This window comes from Sus scrofa, chromosome 9 (genome assembly GCF_054392235.1).
Source record: "Sus scrofa isolate SSC_HxYL_T2T_F1_AM1 chromosome 9, Sscrofa_HxYL_maternal_Yorkshire_Landrace_v2.0, whole genome shotgun sequence".
Lineage (NCBI taxonomy): Eukaryota > Metazoa > Chordata > Mammalia > Artiodactyla > Suidae > Sus > Sus scrofa.
The window spans coordinates 19,905,661-19,931,447 of record NC_139391.1 but is presented as its reverse complement, the minus strand read 5'-3'; the positions used below and the strand labels follow the sequence as shown (position 1 = coordinate 19,931,447).

At 35.8% G+C, this 25,787-nt stretch overlaps 1 protein-coding gene across 41 annotated transcripts in view; it reads left to right on the top strand.

Annotated features, from left to right (window-relative positions):
* Positions 1-25,787, top strand: part of PICALM (phosphatidylinositol binding clathrin assembly protein) — a 111,037-nt gene that overhangs the window by 44,973 nt on the left and 40,277 nt on the right. For all 41 annotated transcript variants that reach the window (NM_001246270.1, XM_084974306.1, XM_084974304.1 and 38 more), the window contains 7 exon segments: positions 4,124-4,217; positions 9,745-9,856; positions 16,007-16,113; positions 18,139-18,180; positions 21,462-21,547; positions 23,399-23,522; positions 23,794-23,930. In NM_001246270.1, coding sequence (NP_001233199.1) covers positions 4,124-4,217; positions 9,745-9,856; positions 16,007-16,113; positions 18,139-18,180; positions 21,462-21,547; positions 23,399-23,522; positions 23,794-23,930 — 702 coding nt within the window.

Genomic DNA, 25,787 nt, shown 5'->3' with positions numbered 1-25,787 from the left:
CATTATTAAAACTTTAAAATATGTGATCAAAATTATTATTTTTATGGCTGTTGTCTTTTAAGCAAATTTAGAGTTGGTTTTTCTATCTCAAAATGATCGATTAGCTATTCATGTTCCCATTGGATATTTTTATGGATTCCATATTTTATGTTTAAATTGTTGATTCATTTAGAATATATCTTGGTGTGAAAAAAGTGAAGTGGAGACTGACTGTAATTTTTAATAGAAAATAGACATTCAATATCAAAATGAATTATTATCCAGTATGGTTAAATGACTTTTCACTTACATATACTTTTTTTTTGTCTTTTTGCCTTTTATAGGGGCACTTGTGTGGCATATGGAGGTTCCCAAGGCTAGGGGTCCAATTGGAGCTGTAGCCGCTGGCCTACGCCAGAGCCACAGCAACGCTGGATCCGAGCTGTGTCTGCAACCTACACCACAGCTCATGGCTGGATCCTCAACCCACTGAGCAAGGCCAGGGATTGAATCCTCAACCTCATGGTTTCTAGTCGGATTCATTAACCACTGCACCACAACAGGAACTCCAAACATATGCTCACTTCTTTTATAAAGCCCTTTTGTATGTTGTTATGGCCAATTCTTAGCCATTCTTCAAGAATTCACTCAATCCTCATTTCTTTGAGGAATAAGGAAGTCTTATTTCTGTTAGATTTTATATGACATTGTCCCATCCATGAAGACAATATAGTCTTATACATAGTCATATCTTTAGGACTTTCCACAGTGTCTAAATGTAATAGATGTTTAATAGTCTTTGAAAAGATGTCTAGGTGAGTTTGTAAACAGAACATTAAATGGTTTTATGAAAAATGGAGCCAGTAAATTGCCTGTAGATTTGTCTTTTCATTTGCTTGTATTAAACATCGGCCCTTTCATTTTCTTTTTGTCAAACACTCCAGTTTTTTTTTTTTTTTTTTTTGGTCTTTTTGCTATTTCTTGGGCCGCTCCTGCAGCATATGGAGGTTCCCAGGCTAGGGGTCGAATTGGAGCTGTAGCCACCGGCCTACGCCAGAGCCACAGCAACGCGGGATCCAAGCCGCGTCTGCAACCTACACCACAGCTCACGGCAACGCCGGATCCTTAACCCACTGAGCAAGGCCAGGGACCGAACCCGCAACTTCATGGTTCCTAGTCAGATTTGTTAACCACTGCGCCACGACGGGAACTCCCACAGCATCTGCTTTAGAGAAGCAACAGAGGATGTAGAGCCAACAAAAGAGACTGAAAAGTGGTAGTAGGAAGAAAACAAGGGGTAAGGGATATAGGGAGAGCTACAAGAGTAGAATATTAGACAAATGAGGGGAACTTCTGAATGATGTTGATAGGTCTAGTGAGATAATGTTAACAAGTACCCAATAGAAAAGCATGGGGAAGTAGGAATGGTGCTTATACTGTAGTGAATGGAATAATGAATGAAAAGCAAGGTAGTGGCAACTCTTATTTTAAGAGTTATGCTTGTCTCTGCAGTAGAAGTGGTAGCCAAATGCAATTATGGGGTTAGTGCGTGTGTGTGTGTGTGTGTTTAAAATGTGATGATCTTGGCTTGCATGTTGATGGGAATGGTCTTGTATAAAGGAGATTAATGAGCTCCATTGTCCAGTGTAGTAACTACTTGGCATGTGTGGCTGTTTAACATGAAATAAAATCAAAACTGCCATTTCCTCAGTTGCATCAGCCACATTTCAGATACTCAGTAGCCACATGTGACTAGTAGCTACCATATTGAATGGCGCAGGTGTAGAACATTTAGACCATTGCAAATAATTTTATGGGACAGTGCTGTGTTAAAAGAAGACAGCCAAAGATTGTGACGGAGTGGGACCTGGAAGACCTGTGTGAGTGGTATTTACATTTGACAGAAAGAAATAGACTTCCTCCATTGTAATAGGAGCAGACCAGATAGATGTAGTTTTGGCAGCAAAATGGTCTATCTCTTTTTGTCATTTTCTATTTCTGAATGGAGTATTTGAGAGTTACGAGCTGAGCGAGAGCTTGTTGTTGGGTATGGGAGGCGGGGAAGGACAGGTGGGAGAAGGTGGTTTGAAAGTACTCAGAAGGAACTCACTGGACAGGCTAAGAGGTTTGCTGGCAATGCTGAGGCCCCATTTGAGGTTGATGATCAAGAATTTGTAGTTTTACCAGTTTCTCAGTTTTCTTTACAGGCATTCAGCTGCATGTGTAGTGTATAGGCATGGGGAAGGTAAAAGTGTGCTCACTTAGGATTAGGAGTTTGCCAGGTGACTGCAAAGGAATAAGAGGTGCAAAAGGGTATTTGCAGAGGAGTATAATAATGATCTGTGGAATCATAAGGTAGATGAAAGAAGGAAAAGTGAAAAGAGATCAAATGTGGATAGTGGTGGGGGGTAGATAGAGTGAAGTGTATGATCAAGTCAGATAGTTTTTGCCATGGGGGAATACCAAGGCAGCTGGAAAGTTAAAAGGTTATTGTCATAGGATGAGGTGTCTGAATTTTGTCTTTTTCTCATGGTGCGGGGGAGGGGCAAGGGGTGGGAATAATGTGCTTGGCAGGGACAGTAAGGTCAGGATCTGATTATGAAAATAGAAATTATGGTTAAGGGACTTTGAGATCAAGATGTTGGATTTGTTGTGCATATAAGATGATGATGTTAACCAAGAAAAACTGAGCCAGTGTTCAAGCCTTCTGTGATGGAGGGGAAGTGATAAGGTCAAAAAGTTACTTCAGCAAGAAGAGGGAGGGAGAACTAAAAGGATACTCACAGTGACTAATAAAATGGGAGTGTGATGTGTGTGAGAATAAAGAAAAGGTTACAAAGAGGGAGTGTTGTCCTTATCCCAAACTCCAGCAGCTGCTACCAGTCAGTATAGTTTAGTACTTGAGAGCATATAGGTGCCAGTGGGTTAACTTATCTTATTTGGGAGAGTTGTTGGGCTAAAGCTGGTCAATAATTGCCTGCTTAAGGTAGTTCCGTGTTTATTCTTTTAACTCATGTTTTGTCCCTCAAAGCACTGTTTTTGCTTTTCATTGCTTAATTATTTTTCTGGTATCTGGGGTTGTGGTTGAAGGGGTAACTTAGAGCAGCCTTTTTAAAGTATAGGTTGTTTGTAAATTAGGGAAAGCCTATACGTTTCTTGAAAGGGCCTTTTTACTCTGAAGAAAGCTTATGGAGAGCACTGATTTGTAGACTCATACACCAGGGTTTACATCCTGACCCTAATATCAGTTAGTTTTCTGACTTTAGTTTTATAATCTCACTGAACCTAAAATTTTTCATCGTAAAAAATAGGATAAGACTGTAGGATTTTTGTGAGGATTTGAAAAACATACATCAGGTACTCAATATGGAGCCTGATATATGACAAAGATTTAGTGTTTGTTGTGTGCCTGAACCCCAATACCTCTTTATCTAGTGTTTTCGGTATCAGTTTTGTAAAATTCTAGTTTGTTTGGTACTGCTAATATTTGTCTATATTTAGAAATATGTAAAGAAATATTTAAAGACATTTTTGGGGAAATATTTAGCAGAATATTTTATTAAAAACCATTCCTCTTAAGTATCACTTATTTTAATGGCCAGATTAGAATGACTTGGTAACATTGTCCTTTATTTTGTAGTAAAACAATTTTATTTTGGTTTGAGCCATGAATAAAATACCTTAAATAAAATGGTGATTACCAAGACTTGAGTTCAGCTGCAGACCACATTGTGTCCTATTTAGTGATTTGAGGCAAATTATTTTTTAAAATTTGTCACTTAAAAAAAAAAGTCTGTCAATCTGTCCTTTACTCATGTGAGTGGAGTGAGGATCAGATGATTTTCTCATGTAAAAAGTATACTGTAAACCTGGCTGTATAATGTAAGTTTTTATTTTTATGTCTCATGTTTTACATCTTCTTAGTTTTAAATGAGCACCTTGATATTGGGCATATGGTGTTTCTTGTTTTTGTGGGGGTTTTTTGGTATGATTTCTTCTTGAGGTTTTAGGTTCAATAATGACTTAACAACAGGTGATGTTTCAAACCAGCTTGTTCTCTGTTTAAATAGAGAACCAGATGGGAGTTAGAAATGTCACTTTTATAACAAATTTAATTGTTTGCCTTTTTCTTTTTGATAAACAGGGCTGATGGAGTTATGAGAACAATGAACACAGAAAAACTCCTAAAAACTGTACCAATTATTCAAAATCAAATGGATGCCCTTCTTGATTTTAATGTAAGTTGGTTGCATAAGTGCTTTTGTAAATTTGAGATTTAAAAAATTATATCATTTTAATTGGTCAGAGTTTTTATTCCCAAATTATCATCGACTAATTTTTTTATACTAATATCCTGTTTGGCTAAGGATTTTCTGTAAATGTGTTCCCAAATCAGACTACTTTCCATCTTTATAATTGTTTTAGGTTTGCTCTGATTTCTTTGGTGCGACTTCTCTAGCACCCAAAGTGTGGTGTATACAACCTAAAGAAAGTGATGGAGAAGTGAAGGGATTGATGTGAAAATCTGCTTTCTTTTGATAATGTTTTTTAGATACAAAAGATGTATAAAAGATATTCTATATGACCAGCTTACTTAATATTTCACTTTTTGTCTGCTTTGTAGGACTTAAGCATGACAGTTATTAAGAAATAAAGGGAAGTTCAAATACACTTGTAACAATATGTTGTGTAGCTATTGCCTGGGGACATTGTGTTCCTTGAAATTTTTGTTATTAGCTTTGTCATTTATTTATAATAGGTTAGGTGTTAGCATTTTCAAGTCTTTTCTTTTTTGGTGCATCTAGCTTAAGATATTTTATTTTAGAGCTTATAAGTGTAAGTGAATGAAACTATGACAATTTTATGCTGCAAGTGATTTTCCTTTAATATGTGCTGTAAATTGATAGTCTTTTAAGTTTCTTGAGGGCAGGGAGCAGGTCTTCTTTTTACTTGCTGTGTCCCTGTTGTCAGTAGTGTGTAACAAATTGTATTCAGTAAACATTCAATAAATGAATCCTATAGGTACTTTATATACTAGAACAGGTTCTCAAATTACAGCCTGCTACCTGTTTTTATGGTATGGCTTGTGAGCTAAGAATAATTTTTACATTTTTAAATAGTTGCAAATAGTAAAAAAAAAAAAAAAAGTATATATTTTAACAGTTGAAAATTATATGAAATTTATTTTTTCAGTGCCTGCAAACATAGTTTAAACCATAGTTAAAAACATAGCAAGGCTCCTTGGTTTACTTATTTTCTATGGCTGCTTTTATCATGTAATGACAGAGTTGAGTAGTTGTGACAGACCATATGGGCTTTGAAGTCTAAAATACAGTCAGGCCCTTTACAAAAAAGCTTGCTGTCCTCTGGTCTAGAAGGCACAGGTGATTGGTGTAACTACTGAGATTTATTTTATAAATAACTCTCTTTTTGGATAGAAAGAGTCCAACAGTGAATTTTTTTTCCACTTACTTGTAGGTACTTATATAAAATTATTTTCAGCGTCTGTTATACTTCATTGTATGTAAGAATTTATCTGATCCTCCTGTTGACAAATATTTAGAATATTTTTGTTTTTTAATCCAGAAGATAAATGAGAAAGGGGGAAGGACACACTAAATACTCTCTGTGTTAGATAATATGTGTATCTACACATCTATAAACCTATTCAGTAGAGTTAATGTCTAGAAAAAGAATTTGGTGGTTCATAAACATTTACATTTTTAATAAGGGTACATTCCAAAAGGGGTAGAGCCATTCACTTGTAAATAGGTGCCTATTTTTCTTCATCCTTATTGGTACAAAATAATTAATACCTTGGTTTTGATTATCTTTTCAGTGTGGGGTGGCACACCTGAGGCACATGGAGGTTCCTAAGTTAGTGGTTGAATTGGAGCTGCCACTGCCGGCCTATACCATAGCCACAGCAATGCCAGATCCGAGCTGTGTCTGTGACCTATACCACAGCTCACAGCAATGCTGGATCCTTAACCCACTAAGTGGGGCCAGGAATCAAACCTACATCCTCATGGATACTAGTTGCATTCGTTACTGCTGAGCCACAACGGGAACTCCTGGTTTTGATTATCTTGGCACCTACTAGTCTCATGCTCAAGAAAGGATAGTTCAGAAATTTAATTTGATTATTTATTTTAATTGATCAGTGAAGTTGAACTTCTTTTCACATGTTATTAGCCATATGTGTTTTTTATTTTGTGAGTTACCTGTCATTTACTTTATTAATTAGAATTCGCTAAAATGAAAGTCACCTTTGTCAGGTATCTTCAAATATTTACCACTGTCTTGCCTACTATTCAGCTTTGTGCTTCTATTGCTCTATACCTAACAACAAGTTAATTATGTACTTAGATATCTAAAAAGGAACAGAAGTTAATTTGGTTTTTCCCTTTGATTCATTCCTTGAGATAAAACTAAAGATATTTCTAGTACTTTTGGTAGATAAATAAGAGCAATATTTTTGTTAAAACATGATTCAGTATTAATAATAGATATTGATCATATATGTGTAAAGTACTCACCAGTCTCTTTACACTCAATGTATCATTGAATTCTCCCAGTCACTATATCAGGTAGAAATACTATTTTAACTATTTTGAAGGTGTGTTTGTTTATAATAATGGGAAAAGCTTTATTATATTTATTAAATTTAATTGGGGTATAGTTGATGTACACTGTGTTAGTTTCAGGTGTACACAAAGTGAGTCGGTTATACATAGACATATATTCAGTCCTTCTCAGATTTTTTTCCCCATATAGGTTACTAGAAAATATTGACTAGAATTCTCTGTACTATAAGTAAGTCCTTGTTAGTTGTCTGTTTTATATATAGTAGTGTACATATGTTAATCCCAAATTCTTAATTTATCCCTTCTCCCCATGTTTTCCCTTTGGTAACCATAAATTTGTTTTTGAGATTTGTGGCTCTGTCTATGTTTTGTAAATAAGTTCATTTGCATCTCTTTTTTTTTTTTGATTCCATATATTGGTGATCTCATGTTTGTCTTTGACTTACTTAGTATGATAATCTCTGCATCCATCTGTGTTACTGTAAATGGTATTATTTCATTCTTTTTTATAGCTGAGTAATATTCCATTGTGTATACATGTAACACATCTTTATCCATCCCTCTCTTGATAGATAAAGCAACATTTAGGTTGCTTCCATGTCTTGGCTATTGTAAATAGTGCTGCACTGAACATTGGGGTGTATATATGTTTTTGAATTAAGATTTTCTCTGGGTAGGTGCCCAGGAGTGGGATTGCTGGATCATATGGTAGTTCTACATTTAGTTTTTTAAGGAAACTCTGTACTGTTCTCCATAGTGATTGTACCAGTTTACATTCCCACCAACAATGTAAGAGGGTTCCCTTTTCCCCATGCCCTCTCTAGCATTTGTTTGTAGACCTTTTGATGATGTCCATTCTGACTGGTATGAAGTGATAGCTCATTGTAGTTTTGCTTTCTCTGATAATTAGTGATATTGAGCATCTTTTCATGTGTCTTTTGGCCATGTGTATGTCTTCTTTGGAGAAATATCTATTTAGATCCTGTGCACATTTTGATTAGGTTGTTTTGTTTTGGTTTTTAGTATTGAGCTGATGAGCCATTTGTGTATTTTTGAGATGTTGAGTTTGCAAAGTTTTTCTCCCATTCTGTATGTGTCTTCTCATTTTGTTTATGATTTCTTATGCAGTACAAAAACTTTTAAGTTTAACTTGGTCCTGTATGTTTATTTTTGTTTTTATTTTAATTATTTTAGAGGGTTGATCAAAAAAGATACTGCTGTGATTTATGTCAGAGAGTATTCTGCCTGTGCTTTTCTTCTAAGAGTTTTAATGTTATCTGGTCTTAGATTTAGATCTTTTTCCCTCTTTTTCGGGCCTCACCCATGGTATATGGAAGTTCCCAGGTTAGGGGTCAAATTGGAGCTGTAGTTGCCAGTCTATACCACAGCCACAGCAATGTGGGATCCCAGCCACGTCTGTGAACTACACCACAGCTTGTGGCAGTGCCGGATCCCAGACCCACTGAGCAAGGCCAGGGATCACACCTGCATCCTCATGGACACTAGTTGGGTTTGTTACTGCTGAGCCATGACAGGAACTCCCACATTTAAATCTTTAATCCACTTTGAATTGGTTTTTGTGTATGGTATTAGAGAGAGTATTCTAATTTCATTCTTTTGCATGTAACCGTCCAGTTTCCCCAGCACCAGTTATTGAAGAGACTGTCTTTTCTCCATTGTATATTCTTGCCTTTGCTTCCTTTGTCATAGTTTAGTTGACCATCAGTGCATGGGTTTATCTCTTTCCGTCATGTTCACTGATCTATATTTCTAGTTTTATGCTAGTAACATCCTGTTTAGATAACCGCGGCTTTGTTTGAAGCTGTAGTCTGAAGTTAGGGAGCATGATTCCTCCAGCTTTGTTTTTCTTTCTCAAGATTGCTTTGGCTATTTGGTGTCTTTTATATTTCCAAACAAATTTTAAAATTTTTTGTTTCTAGATTGTGTTGAGTTTGTAGATTGCCTTGGGGGTAGTATAGTCATTTTGATGATACTGATTCTTTCAATCCAGCAACATGGTATATCTTCCATCTGTTTGTGTTGTTCTTCTCTTTCTCTCATCAGTGTCTTATGCTTTTCAGAATAAAGGTCTTTTGCCTCCGTAGAGAGGTTTATTCCTGAGTATTTTATTTTTGTGATACGATGGTAAATAGGATTGTTTCCTTAATTTCTCTTTCTGATCTTGTTCGTGTTGTTCGTGTGTAGGAATGCAAGAGATTTCTGTATTAATTTTGTATCCTGCCACTTTGTCAGATTCATTTCTGAGCTCTAGCAGTTTACTGGTAGCATCTTTAGGATTTTCTATATTTAGTGTCATATCATCTGCAAACAGTTAGTTTTACCTTAAAGAAATGCTTTTTTTTTTTTTTTTTTTTTAATATTTTTACCTAGCTTAACTCAGTGCTTTGGTGACTCTAGTACCCCTTTAATAAATACTTTCTTATTTAAAAATATTCAGTAAATTCTTTATGACTCAAAAGTGACCTTCTACCTAGAAATGGACTTTATTTTGCAATTAGAAACATTAATGCTGAAGTGAACTTGAAAGACTTTTGAGATGTAGCTTAAGAATTTCAAGAGTTAAAGGATACTTTTGTTTTCAGTGACTTATTTCTGAACTAAATTGTTGTAGGATTTGTATTTGTGACTTTGATTTATATTTGTGACTTTTAAGTAAATCTGAAGTCTTCGATCAAGATTTTTGAGGAGTTCCCATTGTGGCTCAGCCGTAATGAACCTGACTAGTATCCATGAGGATGTGCATTTGATCCCTGGCCTTGCTCAGTGGATTAAGGATCTGTTGTTGCCATGAGCTATGGTGTAGGTTGCAGTTGCGGCTCAGATCCCATGTTGCTGTGGCTGTGGTATATAGGCCAGAAGCTGCAGTGCTGATTTGACCCCTAGCCTAGGAAGTTCCATATGCCACAGGTGTGGCCCTAAAAAGAGAAAAAAAGAAAAGATTTTTGTGCTATTTGGCTGTAACTCCAATTGCTAGAGAGTAATGTCTTTAATGACTTTTTCTCTGATACCTAAATATTTGAATTCATTGCATTTTTTAACTCAATGAATTTTATTACATTTATAGTTGTACAACCATGAATTCATTGTATTTTAATTTGAAGGAAGTCATTGTCATTTTAAAACAAAAGATTAGCTAATATTTCTATTTTTTCTTCAGGTTAATAGCAATGAACTTACAAATGGTGTTATAAATGCTGCCTTCATGCTCCTGTTCAAAGATGCCATTAGACTGTTTGCAGCATACAATGAAGGAATTATTAACCTGTTGGGTAAATATTTCTATAGTTTAATAACATATTCTTATCTTGTATCATATGGATAAATAATATTGTCTTAGTTGTTATTTAAAGCTGCCTAAAAATTCATTGAGCTATATTCATTTATTCTAACACTTTGGAGAAAAGAATTTTATATCTGATTGCACAAGTTAAATGAGTAAATACTTACATAGCTAGAATGTTCAGCTAGATGAAATTTGTATTTTTTAAAATATGTATCTTTTTTTTTGCTATCAGTTTTACTGTTTCTGGAAGTCCAGTAATTTCTTTAAAATTAAGTTGGACTTTGCTGTCCCAGGAAAATCTTATTTCCTCACAATTTATTCCAAAATGGACTTTAACTGTAAAGTTGGTATTTTTTCCTAAACTTAATTTTAAAGTTGGTAATTATTAAATATGTGTTTTGAAGGATGCTTTTTAATATTGAAGCACTTTAGGAATATGTGATGCTTTATTATGTATTTGGTATATTTAGAGCACAGTTATTTTGCCTAGAAGTGCTAATTTTTTTTCAGTGGGATTTAGATAGAATAGACAAGTAACAGTCTGCAAAGAGTGCTGAAGCATCAAGTGTCACATGTCAGATGTGTTTACTTCAGTGTGCTTGTTCTCCCTTCCCAGTACTTTTTCTTGTTTTAGAATTTACTTAAATTTGTTTTTCATAGGCTGGGGTAACATAAACTTATTGAGGGATTTTTTTTTTTTAATCCAGCGAAAATATTATCTAAAAATTTTCTGAAAGCATTCTTGTGAAATTATAAAATATTTCCACATTAAGATAAAATAATTACAGGTTGTTATTTTGAGTGGAAGAAGAATATGTGGTGTCATCACAAATCACAACTTTTTTTCCGTTTTATTATAGTTGATTTGCAGTGTTCTGTCGATTTCTTCTATACAGCAACAGAGTGATCCAGTCAAACATATATATACGTTCTTTTTCTCATATTTTCTTCCATCATGTTCTGTAACAAGTGATTGGATATAGTTCCCTGTGCCATACAGCTGGACCTCATTGGCTATCCATTCTAAATCTAATAGTTTGCAACCACTAACCCCGAACTCCCAGTCCATCCATGCCCTCCCCCCACCCCACCCCACCCCTTGGCAACCACAAGTCTGTTCTCCATGTCTGTGAGTCTGTTTCTATTCTATAGATAGGTTCATCTGTGCCTCAGATTCCACATATAAGTGATATCATATAGTATTTGTCTTTCTAACTTCACTTAGTATGATAATCACTGCTTTTGTGGCATCCCATAGATTTTGAATGGTTGTGTCTTCATTATCATTTGTCTTGAAGTATTTTTTAATTTCCTTTTTGATTTCCTCATTGACCCATTGGTTTTTTTAGTAGTGTGTTGTTTATTCTCCATGTAGTCAAGTTTTTCTCATTTCTTTTCCTGTGTTTGATTTCTAATTTCATACCCTTGTGGTCAGAGAAGATACTTGAAATAATTTCTGTACTCTTAAATTTGTTGAGGTTAGTTTTGTGCCCCAGTATGTGGTCAGTCCCTGAGAATGTTCCATGTGTACTTGAAAAGAATGTATATTCTGATTTTTTTTTTTTTTTTTTGGATGTAATGTCCTGAAGATGTCAATTAAGTCTAACTTTTCTCTTGTGTCATTTAAGATATCTGTGGCCTTGTTGATTTTCTGTCTAGAGGATCTGTCCATTGATGTGAGCAGGGTGTTAAAATCTACTATTATTGTATTCCCATCAAATTCTCCACTTATGTCCGTTAGTATTTGTTATATGCATCTGGGTGCTCCTGTATTAAGGGCATACATATATATTGATTGACAAGTGTAATCTCCTCTTCTTGAGTATCATTAAATAGTGTTCTTCGTCGTCTTTCTTTGTGGTCTTTGTTTTAAAGTCTATTTTGTCTGATATGAGTATTGTGAGTCCAGCTTGCTGTCATTTCCATTCATGTGAAGTATCTTTTTCTCTCCTCTCACTTTCTGTTTATGTATGTCCTTTGCCCTAAGGTGAGTCTATTATAGTCAGCATATTGTAGGCTCTTGTTTTGTTTTGTTTTGTTTTAAATCTATTCCGCCATTCTCTGTCTTTTGATTGGAGCATTCAGTTCTTTGACATTTGGATAATTATTGATAGATATGTATTTATTGCCATTTTAAACCTTGTTTTCCAGTTGATTCTATGTTTCTCTTTTGTTCCTTTCTTTGGTCGGATGATTTCCTGTTTATTTTATGCTTGTGTCCTCATTTTAGTTCTTGTGAATGTATTTTTTTGGGTTTTTTTGTGGTTGCCTGTTTTTCAGGTATATTAACCCCTTCCTGTATCTGCTTGCTTTTGCCTGATAGTCACATAGGCCCAAACACATTCTTAAAAAAATTAGAATCTAGGAGTTCCCGTTGTGGCGCAGTGGTTAACGAATCTGACTAGGAACCATGAGGTTGTGGGTTCGGTCCCTGGCCTTGCTCAGTGGGTTAACGATCCGGCGTTGCCATGAGCTGTGGTGTAGGTTGCAGACGCGGCTTGGATCCCGCGTTGCTGTGGCTCTGGTGTAGGCTGGTGGCTACAGCTCTGATTCAACCCCTAACCTGGGAACCTCCATATGCCGCAGGAGCGGCCCAAGAAATAGCAAAAAGACCAAAAAAAAAAAAAAAAAAAAAGAATCTAGATTTTTCTTCCTTTCCTTACTCACATTTTATGATTTTGATGTCCTTTTTTATATTTCATGTTTATCCTTTTGCTGTTCCTTGTGTTTATCATCACTTTTTCAAGTAGGTTTTTTTCTTTTATTTATTTATTTATTAAAATTTTTTTATTACTCAAGGAATTTATCACTTCTGTAGTTGTATAATGATTATCACAATCCAGCTTCATAGGCTTTCCATCCCACAACCCAAGCACATCCCCCCACCCCCCAAACTGTCTCCTCCGCAGACCATAAGTTTTTCAAAGTCTGTGAGTCAGCATCTATTCTGCAAAGAAGTTCAGTCTGTCCTTTTTACAGGTTCCACATGTCAGTGAAAGCATTTGATGTTGGTGTCTTATTGTTCTTTTAGATTTTTATACTCGCTTGAATTCCAATTGTGATTTCCTCTATCCTATATCTTCTTACTTCTTTCCTATTTAGTGAAGACCTTTAAGTATTTCTTTTAGAATGGGTTTAATATTGCTGTATTCTTTTAGTTTTTGTTTGTTTGAGAAGTTTTTTATTTCTCCTTCTGTTTTAAATGATCTTGCTGGGTAGATCATTTAAAAGATCTTTGCTGCAAGTTTTTACCTTTTAGGAATATGAATACATCTTGCCATTCTCTTCGGGCCTGTAGTTTTTGTTTTGGTTTTTTTTGTTGTTTTTTGTTTTTGTTTTTGGTCTTTTTGCCTTCTCTAGGGCCACTTCCCGCGGCATATGGAAGTTCCCAGGCTAGGGGTCTAGTCGGAGCTGTAGCTGCTGGCTTACGCCACAGCCCCAGAAACGCGGGGTCCGAGCCTCATCTGCGACCTACACCACAGCTCATGGCAGTGCCGGATCCTTAACCCAATGAGCAAGGCCAGGGATCGAACCCGCAACCTCATGGTTCCTAGTCAGATTCGTTAACCACTGAGCCACAATGGGAACTCCGGGCCTGTAGTATTTCTGTAGAGAATTTTGATGTTAGCCTTTTGGGGTTCCCTTATAATTAACTCTCTGTTTTTCTCTTGCTGCTTTTAGAATCATCTCCTTATCTTTAACTTTTGCCATTTTTATTGTAATATATATTGGTGTATGTCTGGGTTCAACTTGTTTGGGATCCCCTTTGCTGCCTGTATCTTGATAACTGTTTCTTTTAGATTTGGAAAGTTTTCAGCCATAGTCCTTTAAATATATTTTCAATCCCTTTTCTTTTTCTTCTCCTTCTGGAATCTCTATGTAGATTAGCCAGCTTTATATTATCCCATAGATCTCTTGTATTGCTTTCATTTTTTTTTTCCACTTGATTTTCTATCTGCTGTCCTTATTGGGTGATTTCCATTACTCTATCTTCAAAGTCACTTATTTTTTCCTCTGCATTATTCATTCAGCCCTTAAGTGCCTTTAACTCGGCTTGTGTCTCTGCAAATGAATTTTCTAATTTTTCTTGGCTCTTCCTTATAGTTTCTAGTTTCTTTCTGTTCATATTTGCTTTTACTTCCTTCAGTATTTTTCATTACCTCCATTTTACTTGGTGTCTGTTAGATTGCAGAGGTTTATTTCATTGTTTACTCCTTCAGGGGAATTATCCTTTTCTTTTAACTGGGAATGATTCCTGAACTTCTTCATTTTGCTTGTATTTTTCTTATTGTGCAAGTTTAGGGAAGACAACTATCTGCTGTAGTCTTGGAAGGTATTTACATGTGAGAGTGCCCTTGGGTAGCTTGTGAGGGCTTACAGTTTTGTTTGTTTTGGTGTGAGGGCTGCTTTTGGTTTGGAAGCTTGCCGTCTCTTTCCTCAGTGTTTGCAGGCTATTATCCCCTTAATAGGGGATGTGCCAGTGAACAGCCTACTTGTGCTTCCGTGGACATGGGGGTAATGGGTGGAGCCTGTAGTGCCTTATTGCTGGACCCTTGACCCTTGACAGTGGCAGAAACCTGCGGGAAGGTGGGGATGCATGCTGCTCCTGGTTTCTGGGCCCTGGGCAGTGGCAGTGACCCTCAGGAAGGTAGAAGCAGTGCCTAGAGCCTTTGTCAGGGGCAACAGCAGGACATGTGCTTTCCATATGAGTGAAGACAATGGGTGACACTTGGTTGTAATGCCCTCTTTGGTGGTGACCCCTGAGGTGACTGGGGCTGCTGGTGCTGCCTGTTCATGGGACTTATAGTGGTTGAGTGCTGCACCCACCTCTGAGGTGGCTGTGGTGGTTTGTACCTGCTGCCCGTATCCCACCCAAGAGGCACCCCACTGCCGGAAAGCCTGTGTGTGGACAGATTAAGATGTTCCTATGGTGGTCCTGCCCCTCCTCCTTTTGCCCACCCAAACAGTAGCACCTTGCTTCTCCTGTGGGCCTGATCCTCCTCCCTGGCTCTCTCATCTGTGGTGCTCTGCTCCCCAGCCCCTACACACTGCTCCTCCCTCCCCTCAGGCTGTTCCCACACATCCAACCCTAGTCCTCCTAGAACTGAGCTCTCAGTGCCCAGCCCCACTTGAGGGTCTCAGGCTATATTGTCCTGGGTGGTGGTACCCATGGTCTCTCTCTGCTTTGCCCTCCTCAGTGCAGCTGCTGCACCTTTCTCCAAGGCTTTGAGGTTCCCCTTCTGTACTGGCTGACCTGCCTGTCAGTTAGGTGGCCTCCCAGGGTGTGGATTTCTTTCCTCTTTTTCAGCTCCCTCTCAGGACAGCTGGTCCTGTCCTGTATCTTTTTTCGTCTTTTCTTTCTTTCTTTTTTTTTCCTTTTCTTCTACCCAGTTGTGTGGAGAATTTCTTCTCCTTTTTGGAAGTCTTAAGGTCTTTTGCCAGCATTAAGTAGATGTTTTGTGCTGATCGTTCTACATGTGGATGGGTTTTTTTTTTTGTTGTTGTTGTTTTTTTTGATGTGTTTGTGGGAGAAAGTGAGCGTCACATCTTCCCCTCTTCCATCCTGATCCTGCCCTTCTGAAGGGTGTTTTAATCCATGGAGATAGAGAAATGGTTGGTTGGTTGGTTTTTCCACATGTGAAAAATGGAAAGTTTTCTTTCCTAAAAAGCTTTAGAAGCATCGTCTGCCACCCTGTGATTGGTATAAATTAAGTTTTTGACTGCTTTTTATGTACTTATTTAAATTAGCTTTCCAAGTGACATTTGGACATGGAAAAGTTGCCGTCTTTTTTAACATATTATTAGTAAGAATATTGGGAAATAAACATTAGCAGTGTTTTTGGTGGAGTAAAATGTGATCCGTACTAGCATGCAGGTATGTATTTAGGGCATTGTGAGGCAAGAAATATTGTGGAACAAACTAGTAATAGGAGTAAAGTCATAATTCCTCAGTTTTTAGTATAATAGCGTCTCTAATTTGCTTTAAATATCTAAGGTAATTCTGATTTTTTTTTTTTCTGTAGGGTGAATGTGTTCTCTAAGATATTTGTATAATCTCTTTGGAGCTATTACTTAATCTTTTTCATTTTGAGTTTAGTATTTTGATGTAAAGTATTTTTACATCTACTTTTGGCAGAAAAATATTTCGATATGAAAAAGAACCAATGCAAAGAAGGTCTTGACATCTATAAGAAATTCCTGACTAGGATGACAAGGATTTCAGAGTTTCTCAAAGTTGCAGAGGTAAACTGTCTTTACATCTCTTAACTTGCTTTTTTATCTTTAAATGTGAGTTTCAAAGAAGTCAGTTTTATATCTAAATGAGAGAAGTGTATTAAAGATAGTAAGGTATATACTCAGTTATAGTGCTATGCTGTATTGAATTCTGTGCTATGGTATGAATATGATATATTAGTGAATAAAAAAGATTCTGTGTAATTTAGTATTGAATGGTGAAAGGTAATCTTTTTAAATTATTTATTTCTCTCTAAAAGTAGGTAAGTGGCAGTCATTTTTGTGATTGGAATTAGCCATGTATTTTAGAAAATTTATTCTGTTAAATATGCTAGAGAATGTTCTATGTTAGTACAAGTCTCTTTCCTCCAGTGAGACTTATAATTGGAACCACATGTTCAAAATGTTTTGTTCTCTAGAGAAGTGAATTTAATGCATTTGTTATTTGTCATTTATTGTGAAAGCCATGAATGTAGGTTATAGGCTAATTTAATTTTGCAAATCTATTTAAAAAATAATTTTCTGAAATCTTCACAGAAGGTAGTTGTGGTAATACTTGTGGGTATTGCTTGCATGGAGGCAGCACTTCAAGTGTTTTTGTTTTCCTATTCTCTACTCTCTAACCATTACCATCGGAGATGTCCTGCTAGTATAATTCTAGAAGATGATATTGATCAATAATATCAAAGTAGTTAATCTAAAACTAACAAGTTGATTATTCTAGCCCTATTACCATGGTGACTTTTTATTCTGTAGCAGATGAAATAGGATAGGACAGGATAATGATACTTTTGAAGAAAACAGTTTATGTTGTTAATCATGTGTCTTACGAAGTGTCCTGAAATTTAAAGTATCTCTCAAGGAGAAATCAGTGTTTTTTTTCTATTTCTCTAGGGTCAGATACATACTGAAACCACGAAAAGGTGGTGTTTATGCTGTAATTCTAGTAAATTATTTAAATAAATTTTAATTTCTTCACTTTTACATTTGGCTTCTTTTGTTCTTTGCGTTTGGCAGTTGTAGTTACTGACATAAGTTTTAAGCCCTTGTTTACTTCCAGATCTGCTGGTCTTACTCTGAGATGGAATAGACCATCTGCTCTGTATGATCTGAGAGAGAGGAATATACTCCTGCTCTAAAAATATTCTTTGATGAGCCTGTCTGTGGGCTAGCATTTTCACTATGAGACTTTAGTTCTTGGAGTAAAGGCATCAGTAGCCTTCTCAGATATGTTTGAAGAAGACACTATATCTTAGTATCTTTTTTTGTTTTGTTTTGTTTTTTTACCAAATTTTATACTGGTAACATTCTGGGACTGGCCCCTGAGAGGTTGAGAAGAAGAAGAGAGAATGATTAGAAAATGAAATATAGTCATATAATTTTTTAATTGGGGTGTTAGAATAAATGGGAATGATGTTTATCTTTTTTGCTGGAAATTACTTAGTATCTAAACATCATGAAAGTGTGTTAGAATTGCTTTGTGGGGACACTTATATCCTGGGTAAATATCACTTGGTGTTTGTGTAAAACCTGGCTTACTTGAGTGAACATAGGTTTTAAAAATTGTTGACTGTGGTGATTGCCAGGGAAAGCATACTTTATGGAGACAGAAAAGTCATTGTTACCAGATTTGTTCCTTAACTTCTTTTTATGCTTCAGGGGACTCGTTCATGGTCAGGCATTCTTATTCTTGTTGTAGTGTTTTTTTGTTATAGAAGCGATGGATTTTTCAGATTGTGATAAGGTAGCTTATATAGGTACTTAGGAGATGTGGAAATGGTTCTTTAATAGCTTTATTGAATTTCCAACTTTAAATCCTCTCCTGTTAGAACTTTTAGAGCCATGAGTTAACATCTAAGTCCTTGGAAATGTTGAATGATATCTGTGGGGATTAAATATTCTTCTAATTTTAGGGAATTTTACCTAAAATATTTTTATGGTACTAGCCATAAAAATGCTGTTTTCTAAACTTTATTTATAAAACATCCTTTTTATAATTTTATCTATTAAATATCATGCTGCTTTTTCTTACAGCAAGTTGGAATTGACAGAGGTGATATACCAGATCTTTCACAGGTAAGTAGTATTATATCAATCACTTTCTTCTGTGTATTGCTAGGTGTGAAGAGTACAAAGATAAATAATATGCAGCCTCAGCTGTCAAGGAGATAGGTTTAATTTTTCTTGACAGATTTTTAACATTTTGGTATGTTGCTGATGATATTTCTAACATTATGACCATATAAAATCTATATTGGTAGAGCTGGCCACTACGCTTTCATTTCTTTAGTTTACTCCCTTTAATCTCTCTTTGTTTCTCATCATCATTTGGGGGGGGGGAAAGAACTGAACTTAAAGAATGGTATTTAAAAAACCTAATTTTCACTTTACTATTGGTATATAAGTACACAGAGTTTATTTTTCATATTTTAAACTTTCCACTTTGGCTATTTGATTCAGGCAACTATATTAAATTAGGAGTAAACCTCAAAACATGATACTAGACTAAGAGAACAGGCTTTGTCTTGTCTGTCTTTTAAGTTTGAGTCCTGTTTGTGCCACTAGCTGGCCCTGTGATTTGGAGACTCTGTGCTTCACTTCTTTCATCATCTTTAAAATGGAGATGTTATAATACCTGCCCCTTAGAGTAGGTGGGAGGATTAAATGAGTTAATACTTAAAAAATTTAGAACATTAAGCACTTAATCTTAGCTATGATAATATTATTTTTATCATTATCTTCAAAAAATAAAGAAACTTTAAACCTGCAGTTTGTTTCTGGCCTTCTTTGTTTTTTTGTTTATTGAGTATTAAGAATGAATGTACCTGGAATAAACTCTCCTTAGTTGACATCTTTCTTTACCTCATTTTCAGTTGTCCTGGGATGTCTTTTAAATACTTTCTTGTTAATGGTTCTAATTGTGTTTCTCTGTACTCACTTGTTCTGATTGATCCCTTTGATCTCCAGGCTGTGAATATGCACTAGATCTGGTTATTGGTTATACATAAATAAAAAATACTTGCATGTGCCCACATGAAGTAATTGACCTCATTAAGATTGATTACATTATTGTGGGCTAAATGTGAGAAGAGTCAGTATTTGAACAATATGTAGTATAAGTTGATCTGTCAGTTTTAGATTCCCCATTACCCTGTTTTTCATGTCAGGTTCACCTACCTATCTTTTGTTTTAAAAGCATCTGCCTCATCCAGATTATCATCTTATTGCTGTACTTTAATAGTCATGTTATTGTAATTGAATAGAGTTGGCCAGCCTCTGATTCCTCTGACCCTCTTCATTGATGATCTCTGAGTGATTCAAAAAATTTTCAAGTGAATTAAAGTTTTTTACACTTTAGGGAAGATGATAGTTATAAACGAGAATGGAAATTTAAGATTGTTCATCCTTTTTTGTTTGTTATAAATTGCTGTTTTTAGAATGTGAAGCATCACGTTTCCTTCAGTTTTTGTAATGTAGCACTTTTAAAGAATAACCATATGTACTTAGAAGGGATTTGGAAAATGGTTTATTCATTATCCTAATGAGTGATTTAATATTTGTAAGCACAGCTTAAACCCTTCAGGAAAAGAAAAATAAACTACAGTTTAAATAATGACAGTTTTGGAGTTACTGTCATGGCACAGCAAAAACGAATCCGACTAGGAACCATGAGGTTGGGGGTTCAATCCCTAGTCTCACTCAGTGGGTTAAGGATCCGATGTTGCTGTGGCTGTGGTGTAGGCCAGCAGCTACAGCTCCAATTCGACCCCTAGCCTGGGAACCTCCATATTCCGTGGTGTGGCCCTAAAAAGACAAAAACCAAAAAGAAAAAAGAATCCAGCATTGCCATAGCTGTCCCCCTCTGGTCACTCCCTGGTCCTCTCTACACAAATTACTATTTTGAATTCTCAAAGAGTAATTTTTATCAGATTTTGAATTTACTGTAAGTGGAATCATACAAGTATTTCTTTTTTTCTGCTTATCATAGTTTTGAGATATGTCTGTATTGTTGAATATACCGTTAATTAATTATTTTAAATTGCTGAATGGGATTCTATCATGTGAATTTACCACGATTTTTTTAATCCATTTTCCAAATTGTGGGCTTTTGGATTGTTTACAGTTTTTAAACTATTGTATATAAAGCTGCTTTAAACATTCTTGAACCTTTTCTTGTGGAGATACCTTTTTCTCTCACTTAGGTAAATAGTTAGGGATGAAATTAGGTAATTAACCTTACTTTAAAAAAAAAATCCGTATCTTTCTTCAAAGTGAATGTACTCCCACTGGCACTGTTTATGATAGTTGCATTTGTTCTATATCTTCATCAACATTTGATGTTGCTAGTCTGTTTAACTTTAGCCATTTCTAGTGGGTAAGAAGTTGTACCTCATTGTGATTTTAATTTGTGTTTCCTTAATGTTAGTCTTCAGATTCATTTGTCAATAACTATTCAAAAATAATGTTTGGGAGTTCCCGTCGTGGTGTAGCGGAAACGAATCCGACTAGGAGCCATGAAGTTGAGGGTTCAATCCCTGGCCTCGCTCAGTGGGTTAAGGATCCAGTGTTGCCATGAGGTGTTGAGCTGTGGTGTACGTTGCAGACGTGGCTCAGATACTGCGTTGCTGTGGCTCTGGCGTAGGCTGGCAGCTGTAGCTCCGATTAGACCCCTAGCCTGGGAACCTCCATATGCTGTGGGTGCGGCCCTGAAAAGACAAAAGACAGGAAAAAAAAATGTTTGGACACTTTCAGTTAATCAGTGGGTATTTATTAAGCACCAGGACCATGCTCAACAGAATGTCTAGCTTTTAGGAGTTCATTTCTATTTAAAATTTAATTAAGGAGTTTCCACTGTGGCTCAATGGATTAAGGACCTGATGTTATCTCTGTGAGGATGTGGGTTTGATGCCTGGCCTTGCTTAGTGGATTAAAGATCTGGTGTTGCATAGGACACAGATTTCTGCAGCATAGGACACAGATGTTCAGATCTGGTTTTGTTATAGCTGTGGCATAGACAAGCAGCTGCAGCTTGGAATCGACCCCCTAGCCCAGGAACTTCCATATGCTGTGGGTGCAGCCATAAAAAGAAAAAAAATTTTAATTAAGTAAAATATTTTAAAAATTAAATATAGTATCCTCTTAATATTTCATGTTCATGTTGTTTTTATATATTTGATTGTTTATTAATACTCCTTACTGTCATACAATAATAATGTCATTCTTAGGTGGTTAAAACTCCACAGTTAATTAGTTCATGAGAAATATATATTTTATTGCTTTCCTGTGTTAGACGATACCTGATTTATTTTGACAAATAGTCTGATTATCATGAAAGTCTTAAATTTTTACAATTTTAGGCCCCCAGCAGTCTTCTTGATGCTTTGGAACAACATTTAGCTTCCTTGGAAGGGAAGAAAATCAAAGATTCTACAGCTGCAAGCAGGTGTGTTTTTCTTTGTGGGGCAAAGAGCAGTAGTGGTGTTCCTGAGAAAGTACATGAATTTAGCTGAAGTTCCAAGTTATTTAACTTCTCTTTATCTTGATTTAACCATTTATAACTGAGTTTAAGAGTAGTATCAATCTCAGAGAGTTGCTGTCAAGGATTAATGTAAATTTGGGGGATGTGTCCTTATTTTCAGTAAATGTCAGCATCTGTTAAGATGATCCGCAGTGACTGTGGTTTAGAATGGTGTTCATAGTGTCTGTATTTCTCTTAAAGATGAAATGCATAGATTCACATGGTGTTTTATAATTACAAAATGGTTTTTTACAAATTTGTCTAACCCTCACACTAGCCTTGTGAAATATGGAATAGTAATTCTGGGACTCAGGCCTGGGACATCTGATGTAAGTTTTCATCGTCTTTCTATAATGCCAGTTCATGGGGTTTATTGATGACATATTTTAATCATTCTCTTAGACTTTTAGCTGATTTCCAAGGCTAAGACCAGTTAATCTAGCAAATTAAAAAATGACATAGATCATTTCTTATTGACCTTGTGATGTAATTTTTGTGTTAACTAGTAACTTGAGTAATTCTCATATTTTCTTACGAAGATTTCCTTTTAGCAGTATGAAGACAGAAGTTTGTAGAAAATATAATGAGACCTTTCCTTCTTTTTGATTATTGTTTCAGAATTTTTTTTAAGCAGCAAAAATTAATTTGTGGAGGAAAATGTCATTACTGGATTTTAATACTTTTAAATTGTAGATTTTCTCTTTGAACTTTCTAGTAGATTTTTAGAAGTATAAGCCAAAGTTATAAGGCCCAATTATTTGAGAAGTAATGTAAAATATAGCTAAGTAGATCAGGTACATCAATTTATCACATGTTTTTTATCATATGTGTTTTTGGGTTTCTTATGTTTCTTCACAACAGTGTTTCTCTTCCCTTTTCTTAGTTATATCTTTGTATTGGCTCATTTATAAAATTAATTTACATAAAACTTAAATAATAGTTTTTCCACTTTTGTGCTTAGAGTAGAAATTAATCATCTTTGGTGTTTGATAAAAGGAAAATGAATAACAGTAGCTGAGAGTAGTTTCCGATTAGAATTCTTTACCAAGGTGTTTATTTTACCTAGAATTAACATTTGGGAATTAAGTTTTGGGGTTTATGATATGATAAGATTTTGATGTAAGGGAAAGGAGGTGGCTTTCTATGAGTCAATCAGTAAAGGATGTTTGGAAAGGAAATTCTAGCTTGGCAAAGAGTAGCACATAGAAAAGAGGTACCAGATAGCCTGGTTTCTTGAATGAAACTGATCTTCCTTTGAAAGGACCTTTGGGTCCTCTGGGAATGACATCTTTTGGATGTTATTATAAGGGAAACATACCTATACCTACATTATTTATCACCGGTACTTATGTTTTAGTGTTCTACAGTAGTACTGCTAAAATCCAGCCTACAAATTAGCAAAAGGTCATTTCTTATGAAAAACTCAATACTTTTTACCCATCAGGATTTTCTTAGAGGTATATGAACTCTTTTCTAATTGCATTGGTTGCCTTCACTGGGGCTTGGAAGAGGCAATGTCTCTCACCTTTCTTATGAACCCTTTCTAGAGTCTAACACTTATTTGAAAATAATAAATGTATGTCTAAATCAGCTAATTGCTAATAATCCTCTAGGTCAATGAGTAGACTATTTCCTCCGAAGTACTGGTTTTAACTCCGTAAGTTCAGTTCATGATTATAATGCCAATCCATGGTTAGGTTGGTTGACCATTTCATATCCAGGTTGTAATGTGAAACGTTTGGCAAAATACAGATTGTCTTTGTCTGATTATCCTAGGGCAACAACACTTTCCAACGCAGTCTCTTCCCTGGCAAGCACTGGCCTGTCTCTTACCAAAGTGGATGAAAGGGAAAAGCAGGCAGCATTAGAGGAAGAACAGGCTCGCTTAAAAGCTTTAAAGGTAGATATGTGTATTCTCTTTATTTGGGAAAACAAGTACAGGTATTTATAATGTACTTGAAACCGTTACACAGACTAATAATCTTTATATATTTATGCAAATGGGTAGAAATTCAGTAGTCTAATTTTTCATCCTGACATTGAATGACTGGTGTAACAGTCAGAGGATACCTTTCTACCATCAAAACAAAATTAGAAAATGCTTTTTTTTCTGAGGCTGTACAAACAAACCTGATTTCTGGATTCCTCATGGTAGTTTCTTTTCGCAATAGGAACAGCGCCTAAAAGAACTTGCAAAGAAACCTCATACCTCTTTAACAACTGCAGCCTCTCCTGTGTCCACCTCTGCAGGGGGTATAATGACTGCACCAGCCATTGATATATTTTCTACCCCTAGTTCTTCTAACAGGTAGGTGGAGTGGTTAAAGGTTACCATTGAATACTTAAGTTTAAAGGCTTCTAAAAGAAATTTTGCAGGACTTCTCAGGCTTAGTTTAATAATTTTGTAGTCATAAATTCGCACAAAGGAGGTAGTGATAAATGTTGGTAGTGGTATAATAGCTAAATATAAAGCAATACAGTTTTATATTCAAGAAATGAGAGATGACTAAGTGATACACATACCAGTTGGAAGGTAGTGGGTTGTCTGGGCAAATGTTTCATTGTAAAAAAATTAATTAGGAGTTCCCATCGTGGCTCAGTGGAAATGAATGTGACTAGTAACCATGAGTAGCCTCTCTTAGTGGCTTGAGGATCTGGCATTGCCATGATCTGTGGTATAGGTCACAGACACAGCTCAGATCTGATGTTGCTGTGGTGTAGTCCAGCAGCTATAGCTCTGATTCGACCTAGCCTAGGAACTTCCATGTGCTGCAAGTGCAGCCCTAAAAAAAAAAAAAAAAAAAAAAAAAAAAAATTAGTTATAATTAAATGCATTTGTGAGGGGTCTAATGGTTCAAGATCTTGTATATAACTCTTGGAAATGTATATATGACAGGTATTTCAGAATATCCTTTCACTGGATATTAAGTGTTTTTCATGTCTAGTCCCTTGTGTTAAACTTAATCATTTGGATTGCAGTGAGAATAATTTAGTTGCCAGATTTCTGTGGTATTGAAGCTTACCAGACCAACTTCAGTACTCTTGTTGCATAATTTAAGCTGCTTAACAATAGAAATATGTTTCCAGGAAAATTAGAATAACTAGCTTTTTCTAAATCTCTCCTTTTACCTCAGAGTGGTTTAAAGTAGAAGTTTAGAAGTCAGATTTCTGGTTTGCGTCTTAGTTCATTTATTTCTTAATCTTTTTTTTTTTTTTTTTTTTTTAAACCTCAGTTTCCAAACAAGGTAATATGGTATAAGTCATTGGATCTCACTCTTTAACAGTCATCAGAATCACCTGGAGGGCTTTTTAAAAACACAGATTTCTGAGCCCTACCCTAGTGTTTTGGTTCAGTAGGTGTAGGGTGAGGACAAGAATTTTCATTTTCACCAAGGTCACAGATCACTAGTATAGAATTTATTAACACAGTGCTTACTTAGTGCATGGTCAGTGCTGCATAGAGAGTGATGGAGTGTTTGCTTATTTTTCTTTGATTTTGTTGTTTTTGCTGTTCATTTTATTAACTCATCCTTAAAAAGTCTTCTCTTCCACCTCCTGACTCCTGTCACAATTCCATGTAACTTTTACTGTCTCAGCTGTTACCTGCTCCTTAGTCTTAGTAGATCTTGAATTTAGTTGTTTTTCTTTCAGTTTTATCTTTTTGATTGTTTGTTTTGATTTTTGTATAATACCTTCCTTAATTCCCAGCGATATTGAACCCATTAAGTGGGGACCTTGGCAAGAAGTCTGTCTTATTTAGCACAGTGGGGGGATGAAGCTAAATGGAAGAGAATGTGGAGTATTTGAGAATGAAAAAAATTATTAGATAACTAATATTTCTATTTCAATTAAAACACTCAGCATTCATCTTTTTAACAGTAATTGAGGATAAATCCTAACAGTCTATTTCAAATGATCATTGCATATTCTGTACCTTTCCTCAAAGCACTAAATGCATATGTATTTTTATTCATCTATCTATAAAATCTAAGTTTTACATATAAAAGATATTCTTGCAGTTCTTGTCATGGCTCAGCAGTAATGAACTCAACTAGTGTCCATGAGGACGAGGGTTCGATCCCTGGCTTTGTTCAGTGGATTAAGGATCCAGTGTTGCTATGAGCTGTGGTTTAGGTCGCAGACTCTGCTCGGATCCCACATTGCT